The 19,735-nt window shown below is 37.2% G+C and overlaps 1 protein-coding gene across 1 annotated transcript in view; it reads left to right on the top strand.

Moving 5' to 3' along the window:
• The window catches only part of LOC150087120 (twitchin-like), a 3,511,780-nt gene that overhangs the window by 512,234 nt on the left and 2,979,811 nt on the right, over positions 1-19,735 (top strand). The window contains 1 exon segment of the mRNA XM_090372971.1: positions 2,343-2,509. Coding sequence (XP_090229097.1) covers positions 2,343-2,509 — 167 coding nt within the window.

Genomic DNA, 19,735 nt, shown 5'->3' with positions numbered 1-19,735 from the left:
ATTTATTTTTTACTCTAATGTAAGTTTTCGTTTTTTTTCGTTTTAATTTCTGGAGAGTATCATACGGAAGTGTTCTACGTACTATATTGAGGTAAACTCCTTATTATTTTACAAATAGTAATTTAAATAGTTAGACTCCAGTAGCATAATCAAGTTTTGCATAAAATTTTTTTACCACAAATGCAAAAAGCCATTCATGCTGAAGTGGTTAGAAACTATTAGGGAAAGTTTGGTCAGTAATTTTTCTTTCCTTAAGAATTCAATGAATAAGGGTTTGCTTCGACTGAGTGATAAAAGACCAGTAATTTTTGTTATTTAAAATTTCAGTGACTTGTTAAGATACATGCATTATTTTACTTTATATAACTACATATTTTAAAATCTGCTATCAAATAAACTAAATTATCCAAAAATTGGACTTTTTATGAAGTGATAACCTTTTTTTTTTTTCTATCAGAAAGTTCAACTAATGTTTGATTAGTAATGAAATCCAGATAAAATTTTAGGGAAGAAAGCCCATTAGGGGCTTTCTTCCATAAAATGGGGGCTTCCCCATTGGGGGCTTTCTTCCCTAAAACTGCCAATTCTGGCAGTCTTCCCCCTCCCCAAGGCTCCAGGACTGCCTCACAGAACATGAAAGGTCCATTTGATTAGGTGACTCTACACACTCTGCAGTCACAGAACATTTTTGGTTGATGCAACACTACCTCGATCCCAGTCGCGATACCAGGGTGGTTGACTAATCCCACCACTGCTATCAACGACTGTAGTTAGAATCACTACACATCTGGTTGTCACAATTATTGCCTCTATTGTGGTTTTAAACCACAATAGAGGTATATGACTACACCCAATCTTGGAGTCTGTGGTATTGCAGCATGACGGACGCTAGCAGTCAGCCCATATATACACACACACACCAGCAAAAATCACCTATTTCTACACAGTAAATGATTTGGCATTCATGAATCCTCATGCATGCTCTCTCTTTTTACTTAATATGACCATGCTCTGCACATTCCATTCATAACGTTTTATATTTTATATTTATGTATGTATGTACTCCTCCGCTGAGGAAGAGATTCCTAATCTCAAAAGCTTCTGTTAACAATTTATTAAATACTTAGTTACTGCTCTCATACTGTATACACTGAATTATTATTTCTTATCCATGGAACCCAGTGCCACAGGCCTCTTCTATTTTATTAGTAATATTCTTGATCTGATTATCAGCAGTGATTTTTTGTGCATTAAGAATCTGCAGATAAAGGAACCACTATGTGGCAGTGAACACAGTGCACTGATGTGGGATTTAATTAAAGATGTAACTACCATCAGGGGCAAAGGAAAGGAATTTTGTTTTCTTAAAGGTGTGTAGTGATCTCAGACGGTATTTAAATTCTATACAGTGGGACCAACGGTTGAGGTTACTAACAGCAAATTCTAAATGGAATCTAAATGGCATTCAAGGAATTAATCTTGGAAGCTACTCTGCTCTTTATACCAAATAAGAAATACTGTTCAAGGGTTAGGTCTAAATGTATGTCAGATGAATGAGTGAGACTCGTGGTAGAGAAAAAAAATGCATATAAATTATCAGGTGACACAAGAGCCTCTGGCAGATATAAGCTAGTCTGTTATCAAGTCACAAAGGAGTTTAGGCAAGCAAAGGCAGATTACGAGAAATTTTTGGCAAAGGATGCAAAGAAAAACAGCAAAAACATCTTTACTAATGTAAACTCTAGAAAGAAAGGGATGAATCAGATTGGTCCACTTGATATCGATAACTGATTAGGTGACTTTTAATAAAGAGTGGAATAGACCACAAAAAGTGGTTGAAATCTGTATATATATCATGATTTCAAGTCAGCATATCATCAGTATGATACAGGTTAAAATCTCTCTGTTGCATTAGAACACCTGGTAATATGATGTAACAAAATGTGAAGGATCCCATCTATCATTTACGGAATTTGATAGTTGCAGCCTCTAACATTTTCTTGAAAGATTGTATCACATTGTAAGTCATATTTGAATATTGGAAAGTCACCTTTTTAAGTTTGCTTAGGTAGAAATTATATTACTGCTAGAAAACTCTACAGACTTTATGCTTCTGTGTCTGTGATTTTGTGCATTTCTTCTATAGATAATTGCTGTTATGAATGTTTTGAATTTTATTTTGCCTCATATCATATCAGTCTTTTATGGAAATACCTTAAGAATCCAGGGTAGCCTAACTAAATGGATATTATTTATCCTATAATTGAATTGAAAGTCAGATTTATTTATATCATTTATTGTTATACTGATTGTAATATATGTTCTCCTTTATTACCTTGCAGAGATAAGAAAATTGTCAAAGAGTCAACTGATTATAAGACTTCCTTTGATGGTATGTCTGCCAGTCTCACCATCGTGAAGGCCCTACTTTCCTTTTCTGGAATGTACAGCATTGAGATAACCAATGAATTTGGAAAGGAAGAGAGCTCTGCACTATTAACTGTAAAAGGTATTAATTTTGTTATTGTTCTTGAGGAAGTAATTGTCAAATCTATTTTAGCTAGCAATAAAATATTTTTTTATTGCTCACAGCATTATTATTATTAGCTACATGGTGCACTATTAACTGTAAAAGGTATTAATTTTGTTATTGTTCTTGAGGAAGTAATTGTCAAATCTATTTTAGCTAGCAATAAAATATTTTTTTATTGCTCACAGCATTATTATTATTAGCTACATGGTGCAAGGAAGCCTGAGGCTTCTGCTGCACCAGCCAAAAAAAAAAAAAAAATTCCCGAGAGAGAGAGTCAAAAGTAGAAGGGAATCACCAAGAAAGAGAAGAATGATGATATCCAGCTCAGGACCCTGGGTGTGCCAAGCACACCCAGGGTCCTGAGCTGGATATCATCTCACTCACCAGATGTGAGCCCCTGGGGTTATAAAGATGAAGTAAATGAAACAAATTATTAGAAGATATGGGCACAAAAAGTAGGTACTTTTTGGCTTGTGTTTTGGCTTGCTTCCTTGCATAATTTTTTCCACTACTAATACTAAATACTAAAGTTATGGATATCCAAAATGTTATTGGTCATAATTTTCTTGTAAACATTGCTGGAGAGTTTATGTAGCCACATGAAGAGCATGCCTCAGAACCAGGAAGTTATGATCGAACAATTTATACTGTGACTCCTATAGCTAGATTTAATGTGAACTTTTATTGCTTTTCTCACTTGCAGTGTGCTGCCTTATTTTTTTCACCTCGTATTGCTTTGTTTGCAGTGTACTACTCCATTTTGCTCAAAATATACTACTTTGCTTGCAACATATTGCACATACTTTGCTACTCAATCACATGTGGCACAGCTCCTGTCTCCATGGTGCAGCTGAAACCCTGAGTGGAATGAGCTTGACTTCAGGACTTAAGGAGCAAAATGAATATAAACGCTCTCTCTCCAGATACACTCCAACATGGATGGGTATCTTAATGAATTTGAAAATGACAATCCTAGACTGAAGACTGATTGATCTCTTAGGATTTAGAGCAACCCTGCCCATCTTTGCTAATAATTCACTCTCTGGCTAGCCAATCTATGAGTAAATTATCTCTCTTCCTTATTCAGAAACACCAGAAAAGCTTTCCTGGATCTCCTAAGAGACTGCAATTAAGGGACTTACTAGTGGAAAATTACAAACTGTAGACACTCCAAAAAACTCTTACAACTTGGAAATTTTGCTGGAATCCCAGTGAAAGTATCTCCCTATGCAACAGTAAATATTTCTAAGAGTGTTATATCCAATTGGAATCTACTGAATGTTGCAGAAGAAGAAATATTCCAAGAACTATAGACACAAAATGTAATTGAAGCCAAATGTGCGAGTACTAAATTACAGCACCCAGTATATATTGGAAGTGACCACCCAGGTACAAACCAACGTAAACAGGGATCGAGGTGTGCTGCCCCCTCTGTGTTACTAGACAATATCAGGTGGGCAGGAGCAGCAGCGTGTAGCACACACTTCTTGATTAGACCGAGGTTCGAGCCCGTGACCACCAAATACAGAGGATGCGGAAAGATCAGGGAATGACCACCGCATATCCCCAGAGCAATATGGCCTTAGTTGCTAATGCTCCTAAAAACCAAATAACAACAACAACAAGACAATACCAGGTGATTGTTTCTCTTCAACCAGTGCAATAGTACCACTTTGCTTATTGGAGGCTCAAAGTGGTAGAACCATAGACACAAAATGTAATTGAAGCCAAATGTGCGAGTACTAAATTACAGCACCCAGTATATATTGGAAGTGACCACCCAGGTACAAACCAACATAAACAGGGATCGAGGTGTGCTGCCCCCTCTGTGTTACTAGACAATATCAGGTGGGCAGGAGCAGCAGCGTGTAGCACACACTTCTTGATTAGACCGAGGTTCGAGCCCGTGACCACCAAATACAGAGGATGCGGAAAGGTCAGGGAATGACCACCGCATATCCCCAGAGCAATATGGCCTTAGTTGCTAATGCTCCTAAAAACCAAATAACAACAACAACTAGACAATACCAGGTGATTGTTTCTCTTCAACCAGTGCAATAGTACCACTTTGCTTATTGGAGGCTCAAAGTGGTAGAATCCATGTTTAGTCTCCAGAGCAAAGCTCCATAAACCCCATCCAATATCTTCCACCATGCAGTATGATTGATGTCTTTTGAGATTATGATGGTCATCATGGCAAGATCCAATCTTCCTTACATTTTGAGGATTCAGCTCTAAAACGGTGTTCACAGGCCGGTTGCTAGAGAGTCCACCAGACTGAACCTATTGGTAATTCTCTAGGAGGCTTCCAGATCAGCTAGCATATAATGTCACTGTCTCTACTCTGCCAGATAGTGACTCAAGGAAGTCCAAGTAGTGTGTATGCAGGTGGCATTGTTGAGGCCACATTATGTCAAGGAGCTTGGTATATTCTTGGCGTGTGAATGCCATATCCAAAAATTTCATTTATTCCAACGTGTCCTCACCACTTTTTATTACTACTGAATACATTATGAATTGTCAAACTAATAGAACAAACTCATCTGCAAAAAGATCTAAACCTCACAAACACTTTTTTGTTTGTTTCAAAAATATACAGGGTGTCTCAAAAATATTGGTACAAATGTTTAGGGGAGGTAGGTAACATCTAAAGGAATGTGAATTGCATAGGAACCCATAACCGGAAATGTCACGGGAAAGTAGTAGCAGAGGCACAAGAAGCAGAAATGACACAAGACAGTAATTAGTGACAAACATTTATTTGACATAATATTAACAATGGAGTATGAGATGGATGCATTTCATGATGTTACAACAGATGCTCGAAGGTTCCACCATGTGACACGATGCATGCGTGACACTGACGCAGCATGGATTGGCGGACACAGTTGAATGCACCTGGAGTTTCTTGGACAGTAGCAGCAGCGCAGACGAGTCTCGCCATGAGATCCATTTCCATCTCCACAAGCGATTCATACACGATAGATTTGAGGGCCCCCCCCACAGAAAGAAATCAAGGCTCGATAAATCAGGTGAGCGTGGGGGGGCCAGGAAACGGATCCACCACGGCCAATCCATCGACGCCCAAAACGCCTGTTCAAATGGTCACGAACACACCTTCCATAATGGGCTGGGGCCCTTTCACGTTGAAACCAAACGTTGCGTCTCACATTTGCTGGAACATCATCAAGTAACCATGGTAGAACTTGTTCAAGAAAGATCCGATATTTAGCGGAGTTCGTGCGGGATGGTAACAGGTATGGGCCGACTAAACAGTCACTGACCATACCTGCTCACACATTTATTGTGAAGCGACTTTGTGCCACATGGGGATGCACACCGTGTGAGCCCTCTACTAATCCATACACTAGGTGCATGTCTGCCAGCTCACGGTTCGTATATCGATGCATGCTCTTCGTGCGGTGACTACTGCTTGAATGAGTAAACCAGAAATTTTCCCTCTCGCGAACTGATGAACAGCGCCATGTACCGACTTATGGTGACGTTTCCGGTTATGGGTTCCTATGCAATTCACATTCCTTTAGATGTTACCTACCTCCCCTAAACGTTTTTACCAATATTTTTGAGACACCCTGTATGTTGTTTCAGCTCCAATCTCAGTGATATCCATTTTCACTTACAGTCTATACTTTCTACAGTCATACTTTTTCCGACAAAATCCCAATTATTGATTCATTCAACAAGTGAATAATTAGGACATCTTAGTTGTCCTAATTATTCACTGTATGACTCATTTTGCTTCAAAGGTGGTACTTGTACATATGTCTGTTCTGATATTTCCTGCCAGAGACTTAGTAATTTGGAATCTCCTCTTTTCAAGCTTCTCTGGCTTAAAATCTCTCTACCACATCGTGTAAAATTCTTCTGTTGCCTCTGTCATTCTCCAAACTCCACTAATCATTTGGAACTCTCTCTGAAACTTAACTTTCTCCAGTCCAACTTTCCTAACAGTGAGGTAATTTTCCTTGGTGATTCTAATGTTCACAACTCCAGCTGACTTCTGTTTTCTAGTCACAAGCACCCAGCTGGTCAAGATGCTGAGCCCTTTACAATTACTACTGACCTTGCACAGAATGGTCACAAGAGAATGGAGCCTTCCCTCATGACGATTCTCAACCTCTTGTTATTTGGCATTACAAGAATGTAAAATGGGATGATCTATGAGATTTTTTCTTTTCCTTGGTTGGATTACTGTTTCAAATTTTATGATGTCAGTGTTTGCTCCAATCATATCAGTGAAATTATTCTTGTAAGGATGAAATCCTTTATTCCACACTCCACCTTAAAAGCTCATCCTTTATCTAAACCTTGGTTTTCCAATAAATGTGCTAAGGCTGTTCAAGATAAGAATGTTGCATATCACAATTGGCTTGCATACAGATCTCTATGTTCATTTTCTGCTTACACCAAAGCTCGCAACAATAGTAAAGCAGTTATTAATCAGTTTAAACTAGATTTTGAACAGGCTAAGAGTAGAAAACTTGCCAAAGCTATTGACATTGACTGCAGCTCACCTGCCAGATGGCTCACCTGCCATTTCAGACAAAGATAAAGCTGACCCGCTAGCAGCCTACCTTTCTTCTAACTCACATTTAATGATCTTGGTAAACCACCACCTATTATTCCTTTCCCAGTATGTTCCATTCAATGCCTTCTGTGATCTTCTGTCAAAAGGATATCAGAAGAATTTTGAACAATCTTGATGACAAGAAAGCACCAGGTCCTGATGCTATTTCTCCATTTGTTCTCAAATCCTGTGCTCCTGAGCTTACTCCTTTCTGTGGGCCAAGGAAATCTATGCAAAAAATAACTAATTTCGATATCATATATAGGCACTTTTTGCCAGCCGGTGCAAACTTAAAAAAATCATGGAAATGTATTTCGCATCTTGTAGGAATAAATGGAGGTATCATAAAAATATCATAATGTGAACCCAATAACGCATTGTTTTTTTGGTAATTCGTTCCACGACCTCAGAAATTGTTATTTTTGCTATATAACTAAGCTATTTATCTCCCTAGAAGGTCATTTTTATAATGGAAATTACACTACACTTTGATTGTTATCATACGTTCCATTATAAGAATCAATTTTGAAAGCATTTGTGATATTTTTCTAAAACATATTTCTGGAGGTCACTACCATAAAACAAAAACAATTTGCACTTTCCGGTTTATTGGGCTTTTCTGTTAGCGCAATCTATTATAAATGGGTAGTAAACTTGATCTTATTGCATTTGTGATAATACTGATAACTGGAATTCTGTGGATTTTTACATTACGGTATTATGGTGAAATGGGTTCCCCTTCACTGAACTCTTCAATAATATAAAAAAAAAACATAAATAAATTTTCAGAAACTTCTCTTCATTTCTATTTACTTATTACAATGGTGAAGGGAAAGGGACCAACGGAAAGTGCAAGTGCTGGCAGTGCTAGGAAACAAAACAAAATTGATCTAGAAATGAAGATGATTAATTAAGAATTACGAAGCAGGACAAAGTTTGTCATCTATTGCACAGAATTAGGTCTCACTGCTTCAACAGTGAATACTATTTTAAGAGATAGTGCGTGTATAAAAGAAAATGTTAAAGGATCAATGCATTTAAGATCAACAGTGATCACAAAATTCACGTGCTATATCGAAGATGGAAAAGCTATTAATAATATGGATGGAAAATCATATTCAGAAGCAAGTGCCCTGAGTCTAATGGTCATTCAAGCAAAAGCAAAAAGTATTTATGAAGATATTAAGGATAAGTACGGCAAATCCCAAGCCAAGTTCATGGCAAGCAATGGGTGGTTTTATAGGTTCATGCATCACACTGGTTTCCAAAACAGTAAAGTATGTGGTGAAGTCGCCAGTGCCGATTCTGCAGCTGCAGAGAAATTTTGTGATGTGTTGGAAAAAACCCCTTCTAAATCTCCACAGCCCTCAACTTCCATAGCAGCATGCTTATCAGCTGGAGAGTTAATTCTGGCAATGATGCTCAAAAGGTAAAACTTGCTGACATTATGCCTGTCTCCTCTCTCTTTTTGTGATTTTATAATTTTGAAATTTTTGTAATTTTGTAAATTTTCCTGTGCATGAGATAAAAAAAAATTTAATAAATAATTCTATTTACATGTTCGTTGAAGATTTCTTTTTGGTTTCAATCAAATTCAGCGTGCATAGTTGCAAGTGCTGCATAAGCATTTAGGGAAATTCCGACTTACGTAAAATTCAACTTATGTAGAGTTCCACAGAATGCAACCCATATGTAAGTCAGGGAGTGGCTGTACTTGGATTTCAGGAAAGCTTTTGATACTGTTGCATATAAAAGTCTGCTGTATAAATTGGAGCAATGTGGCATTAAGTGCTAGTTATTGCTATGGATAAAGGGATGGTTAAGTGGAAGAAGACAGAGAGTGGTTATCAGTGGAGTTTTCCAGGGTTCAATGTTTAGCCTGTTGTTGTTTTCAATGTTTATTAATGATATTGATGAAGGTATATCAGGCTTAATTTCAAAGTTTGCAGGTGATACAAAGTTTGGCAGGGTGGTTAACGACAGTAACCAGGGTGAGCGATAGCAATATGATCTAGGAAAATTTGGTCAATGGATGGGCTGAGAAATGCCCATCGACCCAATTGCCTTTACTTGAGCATAGATACTCATCTTTTACTAACTTAAATGAAAATATGATATGTCAAAATATAAAGTCTGCATATAGAAAAGCAGCATCAGGAATGCTCAAAATTCCTTGCTATTTATTACTTGACAAAAAAATGTAAGAATGCTCTGTCTCCAAAAATATTAAGAAAACATGTAGGTTCACCAAAAAAGAAAGACTTAGATCTAGTGATGTACTAATTGAAAACAAGTCTTAAGTGATCCAAGAATGCTTAAACTCTCACACATTAGTAGTATACTTGTGCAACTCTTAATAACTCAAAAGGAGTAACTGCAAAGTTGGACCTGATTAATGTCACAGAGAATGAACTGGTCCAGAATTTTCAAAAAGTCATGCAAGCTAAACATATGATCAGAAAAGATGGTGAAGTTATTTCCACATGGAATGCTTACATTTGGTATACAAAAGTTACCTTCCAGTGTTAAAGCTGACTGTGTGTCCACAGCTGAGTACAACCTTGTATTCCTAACCCTATAAGATGTTACAAGTGCCAAAAATGCAGTCTTCTCAAATTGTTTTTTGAGAAGATTCATTCTGTTTCATCAGTGGCATGCAATGAATTTTTATGTTGGTCATCATTGTAGCATAGCAGAGTGTCATTTAGAGTTTTATCTCTTCAGTTTAAGAAATTCTTTTTTTTTTTTTTTTTTTATGATTACAATACATTTTCTTTTAAAAATAATTTTTAAATAAAAAAAAATATATTTACCTACCTCATTTGTATATAAATTCCACTTCTGCGATCCTTGTTGACAGATTCATCAATGATATTCTCATAAAAATCTTTTTAATTTTGTAACCTGTGAAGCACATTCTTTTCTATTGACATTTGAGCTAAACCCAACAATCACATTTCCCCAGTTGTATTTCTTTGAAAAAGATTTCACTCTCTTTGATACAGAAGATGTTCTTTCAACAGTTTCAGTAGTAGAAGGAATTTTTAAAAGTAGATTACAGAGTTTGAAAATTTCTGGCATAGTTTCAAAAAGGCTCATTGGTATACATGTATTCCGTGAACTCCGCCACACTTTTTTTTAAAAAACTCTCATGTAGTATCAATGATAAATTTATTCTGAAGCAAATAATATCAAAATAATGGCCATATATTTCTTTTAGAGATTTTAATGCATGCTCAGGAAATTACTTGGAATATTCTTTAAATTTAGTAAAATTTAATTGTTCCAAGAATACAAGTTCTCCTAATGATTAAACCCTTACTTTTAATTGTTGCACTGTTGTGTCTATGATTTCATAGTATAACATTTTATAATGCTCCTGTGACTCAACAGAATTTTCTTTCCTGAATCTCTTATTTGGCCTTGTTGTAACCTTTATTGCTTTTTATTATTTATAGAACCTGAGAAAGTCTTCTCATTTATTTTCAAGCAACTTTGTAGTCTGCTTTAGTTTGTTTATACTATAATTACTATTATTAGCCATATGGTGCAAGGAAGCCTGTGGCTTATGCTGCACCAGCCAAAAAAAAAAAAATCTCGAGTTACCCTGAGAGAGAGACAGACAGACAGATACAGAAGTAGAAGGGAATCACCAAGAAAGAGAAGAATGATGATATCCAGCTCAGGACCCTGGGTGTGCCAAGCCCGTACTCACCAGATGTGAACAGTACACAATGTCTGGGTATTTTGTTTGAAGATTGTTAAATAAAGCATGCATGAATTAAAATATTTCACTAAATACTTCCAAGGGAAATATGAAATCAGGATCATTAAATTTGTGCTTGAATCCTATAGCAGAGTCATGGTTACTTTGTCCCACTTTTCAGGGTTTTCAGTTATAAAACAGTAATCTTCAAAAATAGTAATTAATGCAGTACAATTTCTCTTCACGGGATTAATTAGGAGGGAGAAGTAATTCCACCTAGCAGCTTTTGGTAATATTTTCTTAATAATATATATATAGACCTGGTCTTGGCGCATTATAGCCTTAGTTGCTAATGCACCAATAAAATCCAAATCAAAAATCTTAATAATATTATCCAGAGCATTAGTTCTTTTAGGTAATTTTGAAAAATAACTAGCCAATCCATTTATAGTTGTAAAAAATATCTCACACTCTTTTATAGTTCCACATGCTTATGAAAGAACTAAATTTAATACATATTACAACAATGAACAAAGATCACATATGGATATTCGTTACTCTTGACTACAATCCATTCAATTCATCCGCCATTGTAGCAGCACCATCATAAGTTTGAGCAGTTAACTTATTCTCGCAGTTCACATTTTTACTTGCTGAATGCACTGCACTAACATCTGGAAAATCAGTGAATTGTTCTATGACAGCATTACCCTTAGCCCAAAACAGTTGACAGTTGTGAATAATTTGATACATCAGCAGTCTTATCTAAAAGAATAGCAACAAACTAAGCCTCATTAATTTTAGTTTGTATTTCATTGAACATAACATTCTTAATTGCATTATATTCAGTCATTTTGAATTCTGCTTGATAGTAAAAAAAAAAAACGGTAGCTGTATTTAAATGATTTTCCAATATTTCATCATATTGATTAAATTTACAAGTTCCACATAATTTCCATGATTTCTGGAAGCATCAGATTAGAATGATGATGAGATGACAAATTTCTGGTACACTAAGAATATAACAACTTCTATTAGTCTTTGCAGAATATCTATTTTTCCTTACATTTTCATCATGGGTAATTACAAACCTGTTAGCATAACTTCTTTTTTTGGGAAAAATAATGGTGGCACTGGATAAAGAAGCATTGCAGGACCATATAGAAAAGACTGCAGTTATAGTTCAAACACAGCATGGGTTTGCAAAGGGGAAGTCTTCTCTGACCAGTTTGATTGGATACTATGTTGTGGTCACAAGGCAATTGAATGCAAAAAATAATTTTGATATCATATACTTGGATTTTAGGAAAGTTTTCAATACTGTTACACATGGAAGACTACTGTACAAATTGGACCAGTATGGTATTAAGGGAAAATTGCTGATTGAAAGGGAGAAGACAGACAGTGGTAATCAATGGACACTGATCTTCATGAATTAATGTTAGCATTAGCATTAGTAGAGGCATATGATACAAGAAAGCTTAATGTCCAAGTTTACAGACAATACAAAGGTTGTCAGGGTTGTTAAGGACACTACTGACACTATGCTGCTGCACCAGGATCCGGAAAGGTTGAGCAGATGGGCTGAGAGGTGTCAAATGAAGTTTAATATTGACAAATGTAAAGTACTACATATGGGAAATAGCAACCCCAGAGCAACGTATCAACTCTGTGGTACTACACTGATAATGGTAGAGAATGAAAAGGACCTGGTGGTAATTGTGCAGGCAGATATGAAGTTCTCTGAGCAGTGCAGACGGGCAGCAAGAGTAGCTCATAGTGTCATGTCAATGATATACAGGAATTTTTCTAGCAGGGATAAGGAGGTGATTATTCCCTTATATAAGGCAATGGTCAGGCCACACCTTGAGTACTGTATACAGGTCTGGAGGTCTCATTTCAAGAAGGATGTAAAGCTGCTGGAACGAGTACAGAGAAGGGCAACAAGGTTAGTGAATGGAACAAAGGGTTGCTCTTATGGAGAAAGGCTTAAGTTTTGCAAATTACAGTTTCTGGAGACTAGGCACCGGCGAGGTGATATGATAGAGGTGTATAAAGCCTTGAATGGTTTGAGCATGCTCAATGCTGATGGGATTCTTCCTCTTGCTCAGAATAATCACCTGAGAGGGCATAAATTCAAATTGAGGAAAGACAGAGTAGGTGGTAGATGACTTTCATCAACCGGTGAAATACCACCACTTTGCTTATTGGAGGCTTGAAGTGATGAAACCCATGTTTAGTCTCTAGAGTAAAGTTTCCGGCATCCCCTTCCCCCCATACTTCTCCTTCAACCCATGCACGGTACCAAGTACTATAGGTTTAGATACCTTTCGTGTCTGGGGTTTTCATAAAAAAAAAAAAAAAAAAAAAAAAAAAAGGATAGAAGTGTGGAAATTTGCTTTTAGCCAGCGGGTAGTTGGTTGGTGGAACAGACTTCCATCCCTTGTTGTGGAAGTTGATAGCCTCAATAAATTTTAAGGCTCAGCTGGACGGGTATTTCGAATGAACGGAGGGGTGAAGTGGAAGTTTTTTTTTTTTTTTTTTTTTTGGCTGATGCTGCATAAGCTTGCTTACTTGCCTCATATGCTTCTACTAATGCTAATGTAGTACTTTACATTTGTCAGTGTTAAACTTCATTTGCCACCTCTCAGCCCATCCGCTCAACCTTTCCAGTTCCTGTTGCAGCAGCATAGCATCAGTAGTGTCCTTAACAATCCTGCCAACCTTTGTATCGCCTGTAAACTTCGACATTAAGCTTGATATACCATCATCAATATCATTTATAAATACAGAAAACAACAATGGATCCAATACTGAACCTGAGGGACTCCACTAATAACATTAGTCCATGATGAGCAGTGTCCATTGATTACCACTCTCTGTCTTCTCTCCCTCAACCATCCCTTTATCCATAGCAGCAATTTGCCTCCAATGCCACACTGCTCCAATTTGTGCAGCAGTCTTCCATGTGCAACAGTATCAAAAGCCTTTATAAGATCCAAATATATAATATCAGAGTTATTCCCTGCATCCAGTTCTTTTGTGACTGTATCATAGTGTCCAATCAAATTGGTCAGGCAAGACTTTCCCTTAACCAAACCATGCTGTCTGAGCTATAACTGAAGTCTTGTCTAGATGATCCTGCAGTGATTCTTTAACCAGTGCCTTCATTAATTTTACTGGAAGACAAGTTAAACTCGCTGGTCTATAATTACTTGTGTCAGCCGTTGATCCTCCTTTGTGAATTCGGGTCACTTTTGCACATATCCAGTCTATGGGTACCTTCCTTGAGTCCAAAGAAGCTCTCACAATTATGGCTACGGGTTCGCTTACTAACTTTTCTGCCTCCTTTAATATAACTGGATAGATCCCATCCACCCCGGGCGCCTTTTTTATGTTTATCCTCAACAATTTCTCCTCCACATTCCTCTTAGTTATTACAAAATCATCTAGCTCACTGCCGGAGTTTACTTCACATCTGGCATTCCCTTACCTGAATAGCTCCTCATGTGTGAATGTAGATGCAAAATACTCGTTTAGTTTGTTAGCCACCTGAGCAGGATCCTCAACTGTTGAACTATCGATAACAAGTGGACCAATATGATTCATCCCTTTCCTTCTAGAGTTTACATAGGTAAAGAACTCTTTTCTGTTTTTCTTTGCATCCTTTGCCAAGGATTTCTCATAGTCTGCCTTTGCCTGCCTAATCTCCTTTGTGACTTGGTTACAGACCAGCTTATATCTTTCATAGGCTTCCATGTCACCCATTAATTTATATATATCTCATGCATTTTTCTTCTCTGCCAAATGTCTCATTAGTTCATCTGACATGCATTTAGGCCTAAACCTTGAACAATATTTCTTAGTTGGTATGTAAAGCCTAGTAGCTTCCAAGATAAGTTCTTTGAATGCTTCCCATTTTGCATTTGCTGTTGTAACATCATCAGTTGGTCCCACTGTATAGAATTTAAATACTCAGACCATCGTAGTCGCCTTTACAAAAGCAAAAACCCTTCCCTTTACCCCCGATGGTAGTTACCTCTTTGAGTAAATCCCACTTCAGCACACTGTTATCACTGCCACCTAGTGGTTCCTTTATCTGCAGATTCTTGATGCATGAAGAATTACTACTGATAATCAGATCAAGAGTATTACTCCCTCTAGTTGCCTCCCGAACATGCTGATGTAGAAAACAATCATCCAATAAATCCACAAAAGCCTTGTTAGTATAGAATTATAGAATTAACTAATAGCATAACCCCTCCTCCCTTCCTATCTTGTCTATCCGTTCTGTACACATTGTACTCTCCAAATTCCAGTTCTGCATTCCTTATATCTGTGTGAGACCACATCTCTGATATCCCAACAATATCTGCCTTTGATGTTTTGAGCAATACCTCAGATTCATCAAATTTATTTACTAAACTCCTAGCATTGGTGTACACGCAAGTATACATGCACCTGTTCCTATTCTTAGTTACCCTAACACAATCCATGTGTTTACTTGGACTGCAATGACTCCCAGCAGTCTCTGAAATATCCTGCATCTTGTTTTCCAGGCTACTGCTCATTCCAATAGAAGCAGTGCAAGAATCACTTTCACCTCTGCCAGTGTCTACTGTTAATCTATTAGTCCTTGTATGCCTCAAGCAGGCAGTTTTCCGACCCACCTAACACTGCCTCCATAGCATCATCAAATATTCTTGCCCCCTTTCTATTTAAGTGTATCCCATCCCTCTAGAAGCAGTCTCTCCTGTTAACAAGTACAGACCAGGCTGAAAAAAATTCTACCGCTTGAGCCTTGCACAATCTTTCCAGGGCCGAATTGATCGACAAGGAGCTCATCCTTCATCAAGGTTATTAGTGGAGTCCCCCACGATCCGACGTTGGGCCCATTTTTGTTTTCTGTATTTATTAATGATATTGATGAAGGTATATCAGGCTTAATGTCCAAGTTTGCAGATTATACAGAGGTTGGCAGTGTTGTTAATGACAGTACACTACTGAGACAATATCTAGAAAAGTTGATCAGATGGACTGAGAGGTGGCAACTGAAGTTTTACATTGACAAATGTAAAGTACTGCATATGGGTAGTTGTAACCCCAGGGTAACATACCACACAGTTCATTCTACACTCAGAGTAGTGGAGAATGAAAAAGAGCTGGGGTAATTGTGCCGTTGGATATGAAGTTTTCTGAGCAGTGCAGACAGGCAGAAAGAGTAGCTTATGGTGTCTTGTCAATGATATACAGGAATTTTTCTAGCAGGGATAAGGAGGTGATTATCCCTTGGTATAAGGCAATGATCGGGCCACAGCTTGTGTACTGTATACAGGTCTGGAGGCCTCATTTTAGGAACGATGTAGAGCTGCTGGAACAGTTACACAGAAAAACAACTAGATTGGTAAATGGAACAAAAGGTTCCTCTTATGAAGAAAGGCTGATGTTTTGCAAATTGTAGTGTTTGGAGACTAGACACCTGCGAGGTGATCTGATTGAGGTGTATAAGGCCTTGAATGGTTTGAGCAAGTGGAATTCTTCCTCTTGCCTGGATTCCTCGCCTGAGGGGACATAAAATCACATTGCGGAAAGACAGTTATAGAATAAGTGTGCAGAAATTTATCTTTAGCCAGCAGATGGTTGATTGTCGGAACAATCTTGCATCTGTCAATGTTGGAGTTGACAGTTTAAATAAATTACAGGCAGAACTACATAAACATTTGTAGTGAATGAATGGGGAAATGGGAATTGTTTTTTTTTTTTTTTTTTTTTTTGGCTGAAATAAAAACTGCGAATCTAAAAGATTGAACAAGGAAATATTTTATTGATCTTTCTGATCTGTTTTTTCATAAGCTTGCATTCTTGCATCTATACTTATACTAATTATGCTGCTGCTGTATATGATGCTTTTTTTGCTCATTCAGTTTCACTTCTGTGCAAGCTGAAATCATTCAGTACATTACTGAATGGCTTCAGATTGAATCACGGTTTTGTGAATTTTTTGAGATCATTTGTGTTTTTGCAAACCAGTGTGTCAATTATTTAAATCACTATATCCTTTTCCATTCCAAACTATTTTTTTTTGAAGAAAATAGCAAGCGTGGCCTGCAGAACAGCTTACCTAATTTTTGAACTTCCAGTCAACCATCATTTTTTTTCTCTTATGTTTTACTCTGAAAATGACAAACAAAATTTTTACCTTTGTATACAAATTAGGCAAATTTGGCATTGGCCTGCCATTTATCACTATTGCTTTTTCCTCTTCAAATTCTCTCTTTGAAGAACTATTATTCAAAATTTTGCAAAAATACATACACTTCATCAGCCATTATGTGAAGTATTCATTGAAGTAATCATAGAAGCTACTAAGCTTGTCATACCAACAATGAAATACTGTTCAATGTTTAGATGTAAATGGATGTCAGAGGAACTATTGAGACACGTGGCAGAGAATAAAAGTGCATGCGATGCATATAAATTATCAAGGAATAGAGAAGCCTATGGTAGATATAAATTAGTGTGTAATCAAATTATAAAGGAGGTTAGGCAAGGCAGATTATGAGAAATCTCTGGCAAAGAATGCAAAGAACAGTAGCAAATACTTCTACGTTTATATTGACAGTAGAAGGAAGGGATTGATTCAAATTAGGCCACTTGATGTCAGTGGTTTAACTGTTGATGACTGTGTTCAGGTTGCTGAAAAATGATATCGGTATTTTGCATATACATTCACATATGAGGAATTCTTTAGGGAAAGGGATGCTAGAAATTTATCAGTCTCCAATAGGGAGCTAAATAACTTTGTGATAATTTAAAGGATAGTAAATTTAATTTATATTTAACTTGGCTGGGATTAGGGGATCACAATTTAACCTTTGTTATATTAAATAATGGTTAAATTGACAGAATTCCAAAAAAAGGATTAGGAAGCATCTGACAAGGAATATCAAGACAGCCATATGTAGAAGGAACACCTTTGAGGTGACAGGAATCATTTGAGCAAATAATTGAGGCAGCTAAGATATACACAGTGTTTCAAAAATGATGGTCAATAATTTAAAGGTGAAAAGTACAAACTAAAATAAGCAAAAAAGTCCCAGTGAACATCGGGCTGCAAATGAACCATTTTTGAGATAATGCACATTTTCTGTTAAAATCCTCCACTGACTGTGGAGGATCCTTTCCTCAAAACAACAGGTGTTTTGCTTCTGGGCCTACCTGCTCATACTCCATGTGCAAAGCACCCATTTTCTCTAAGGTGTTGATGTACCCTGATGAATGTGCACCTGTTGGGCTGCTTTCGGTGGGGAAATGCTTCTTGGTACAAATATGCAGCCTCGAGTGCACTGCCATTGGCTTTACCGTACATGAAGTTCATGTCTGCATGCTCTTTGTTGCTGTAACCACTTTCCATGTTGACTATCCTCTGACAAGTACTAGTATGCCTGCTACCTCTCAGAGCATTGAGAGGGGGGGAAAGGGAGAGAATGAGCATAATCTATCCTAAACAAACAAGTCGGTGGTGGATCCTAACTCTGTATAGTTTGTCTTGTTAGTGGTGGATCCCAACTAGAAAATGTGCAATTTCTCGAAAACGATTCACTTAAGGGCCCATGTTTACTAGGCTTTTTTGCATATTGTATGTACAGTTCACCTTTAAATTATTGACCATCACTTTTGAAACCCTTGTATAGTGGTTGAGATAACCCACAGCTGGAATTCTGTGAGAAAAAGTATGTAGAGAGAGAGAGTGGCAGGTTGTAGATGGAAATGGACATCACTCAGATTAGAACTGAAGATCCTGATCAGGTTCCTGACAAACTGAATATTTATTTTGCATTTACATTGATTGGAGTTCTAAAAGTTCATCAAAATCAAACAGGAAGCTGAATGATTTAGCGATAACTGAAAGGAAAGTGGAAGAGAAATTGTTGAAGTGAATGTAAGAAAAAGCATTTGTTGTGGATGGGGCTATCCAATCATACATATTAAGGGAGGCAGCAAAGGAAGTAAGAAAGTCTTTAGCCATAATTTTGAGAGCATTCTGATTCAGGGCAGGTCTCTATGGACTGGAGATGTGCAAATATGTCCCCAATTCATAAAGGGGGATCAAAAGGTAACATGAGTAATTAAGACCTGTTAGATTAACATCTACTCCAGGAAAAATAATGGAATCATTGGTTAAAGAAGTAATGCAGGACAATGTGGAGAGGTTTTTTACTGTCCAATTATAATGGACAGTAAAAAAAAAAATTTTTCACTCCCTGTTAAACTTCAGGGTGATCCTTGTAGATTTGATATTGCTTAATTCAAATATGTCAAACATATTGCTGTAATACCTACCAGTTTTAACGGAGCAGTGATTACAGTCAAAAACTAAGTTTTAGTAAAATCGATTAGCATTAGCAGAGGTACATGATGCAAGAAAGCAAGCTTGTACAGCATCAGACAAAAAAAAATAAAATAAAAGATAAAAAATCCCTTGCCATGTCACTGATCTATTAATTCCGAATGATTGCCTAGAATTTACCTTGAATTTATTTAAGCTATCAACTTCCACAACAACCGATGGAAGTTTGTTCCAGCAATCAACTACCCGCTGGTTAAAGGCAAACTTCCGCACATCTATTCTACAACTGTCTTTCCTCAGTTGGTAATATGAGCAAGAGGAAGAATCCCCTCAGCATTAAGCCTACTCAATCCATTCAAGGCCTTATACACCTCATCAGATCGCCTCGCAGGTGCCTAGTCTCCAGAAGCTGCAATTTGCAGAACTTAAGCCTCTCTTGGTAAGAGGATCCCTTCATTCCCCTCACCAATCTTGTTGCCCTTCTCTGTACATGCTCAAGTAAATCTACATCCTAAGTCATTCTAAGTCATTTTCTTCTGAGTCATAAGCAGAAGGATA

The sequence above is a fragment of the Mastigoproctus giganteus genome, chromosome 4 (assembly GCF_048544385.1).
Source record: "Mastigoproctus giganteus isolate SK-2022 chromosome 4, ASM4854438v1, whole genome shotgun sequence".
Classification (NCBI taxonomy): Eukaryota; Metazoa; Arthropoda; class Arachnida; order Uropygi; family Thelyphonidae; genus Mastigoproctus; species Mastigoproctus giganteus.
The sequence above is the reverse complement of the archived record's forward strand: the minus strand, read 5'-3'. Positions and strand labels throughout refer to the sequence as shown.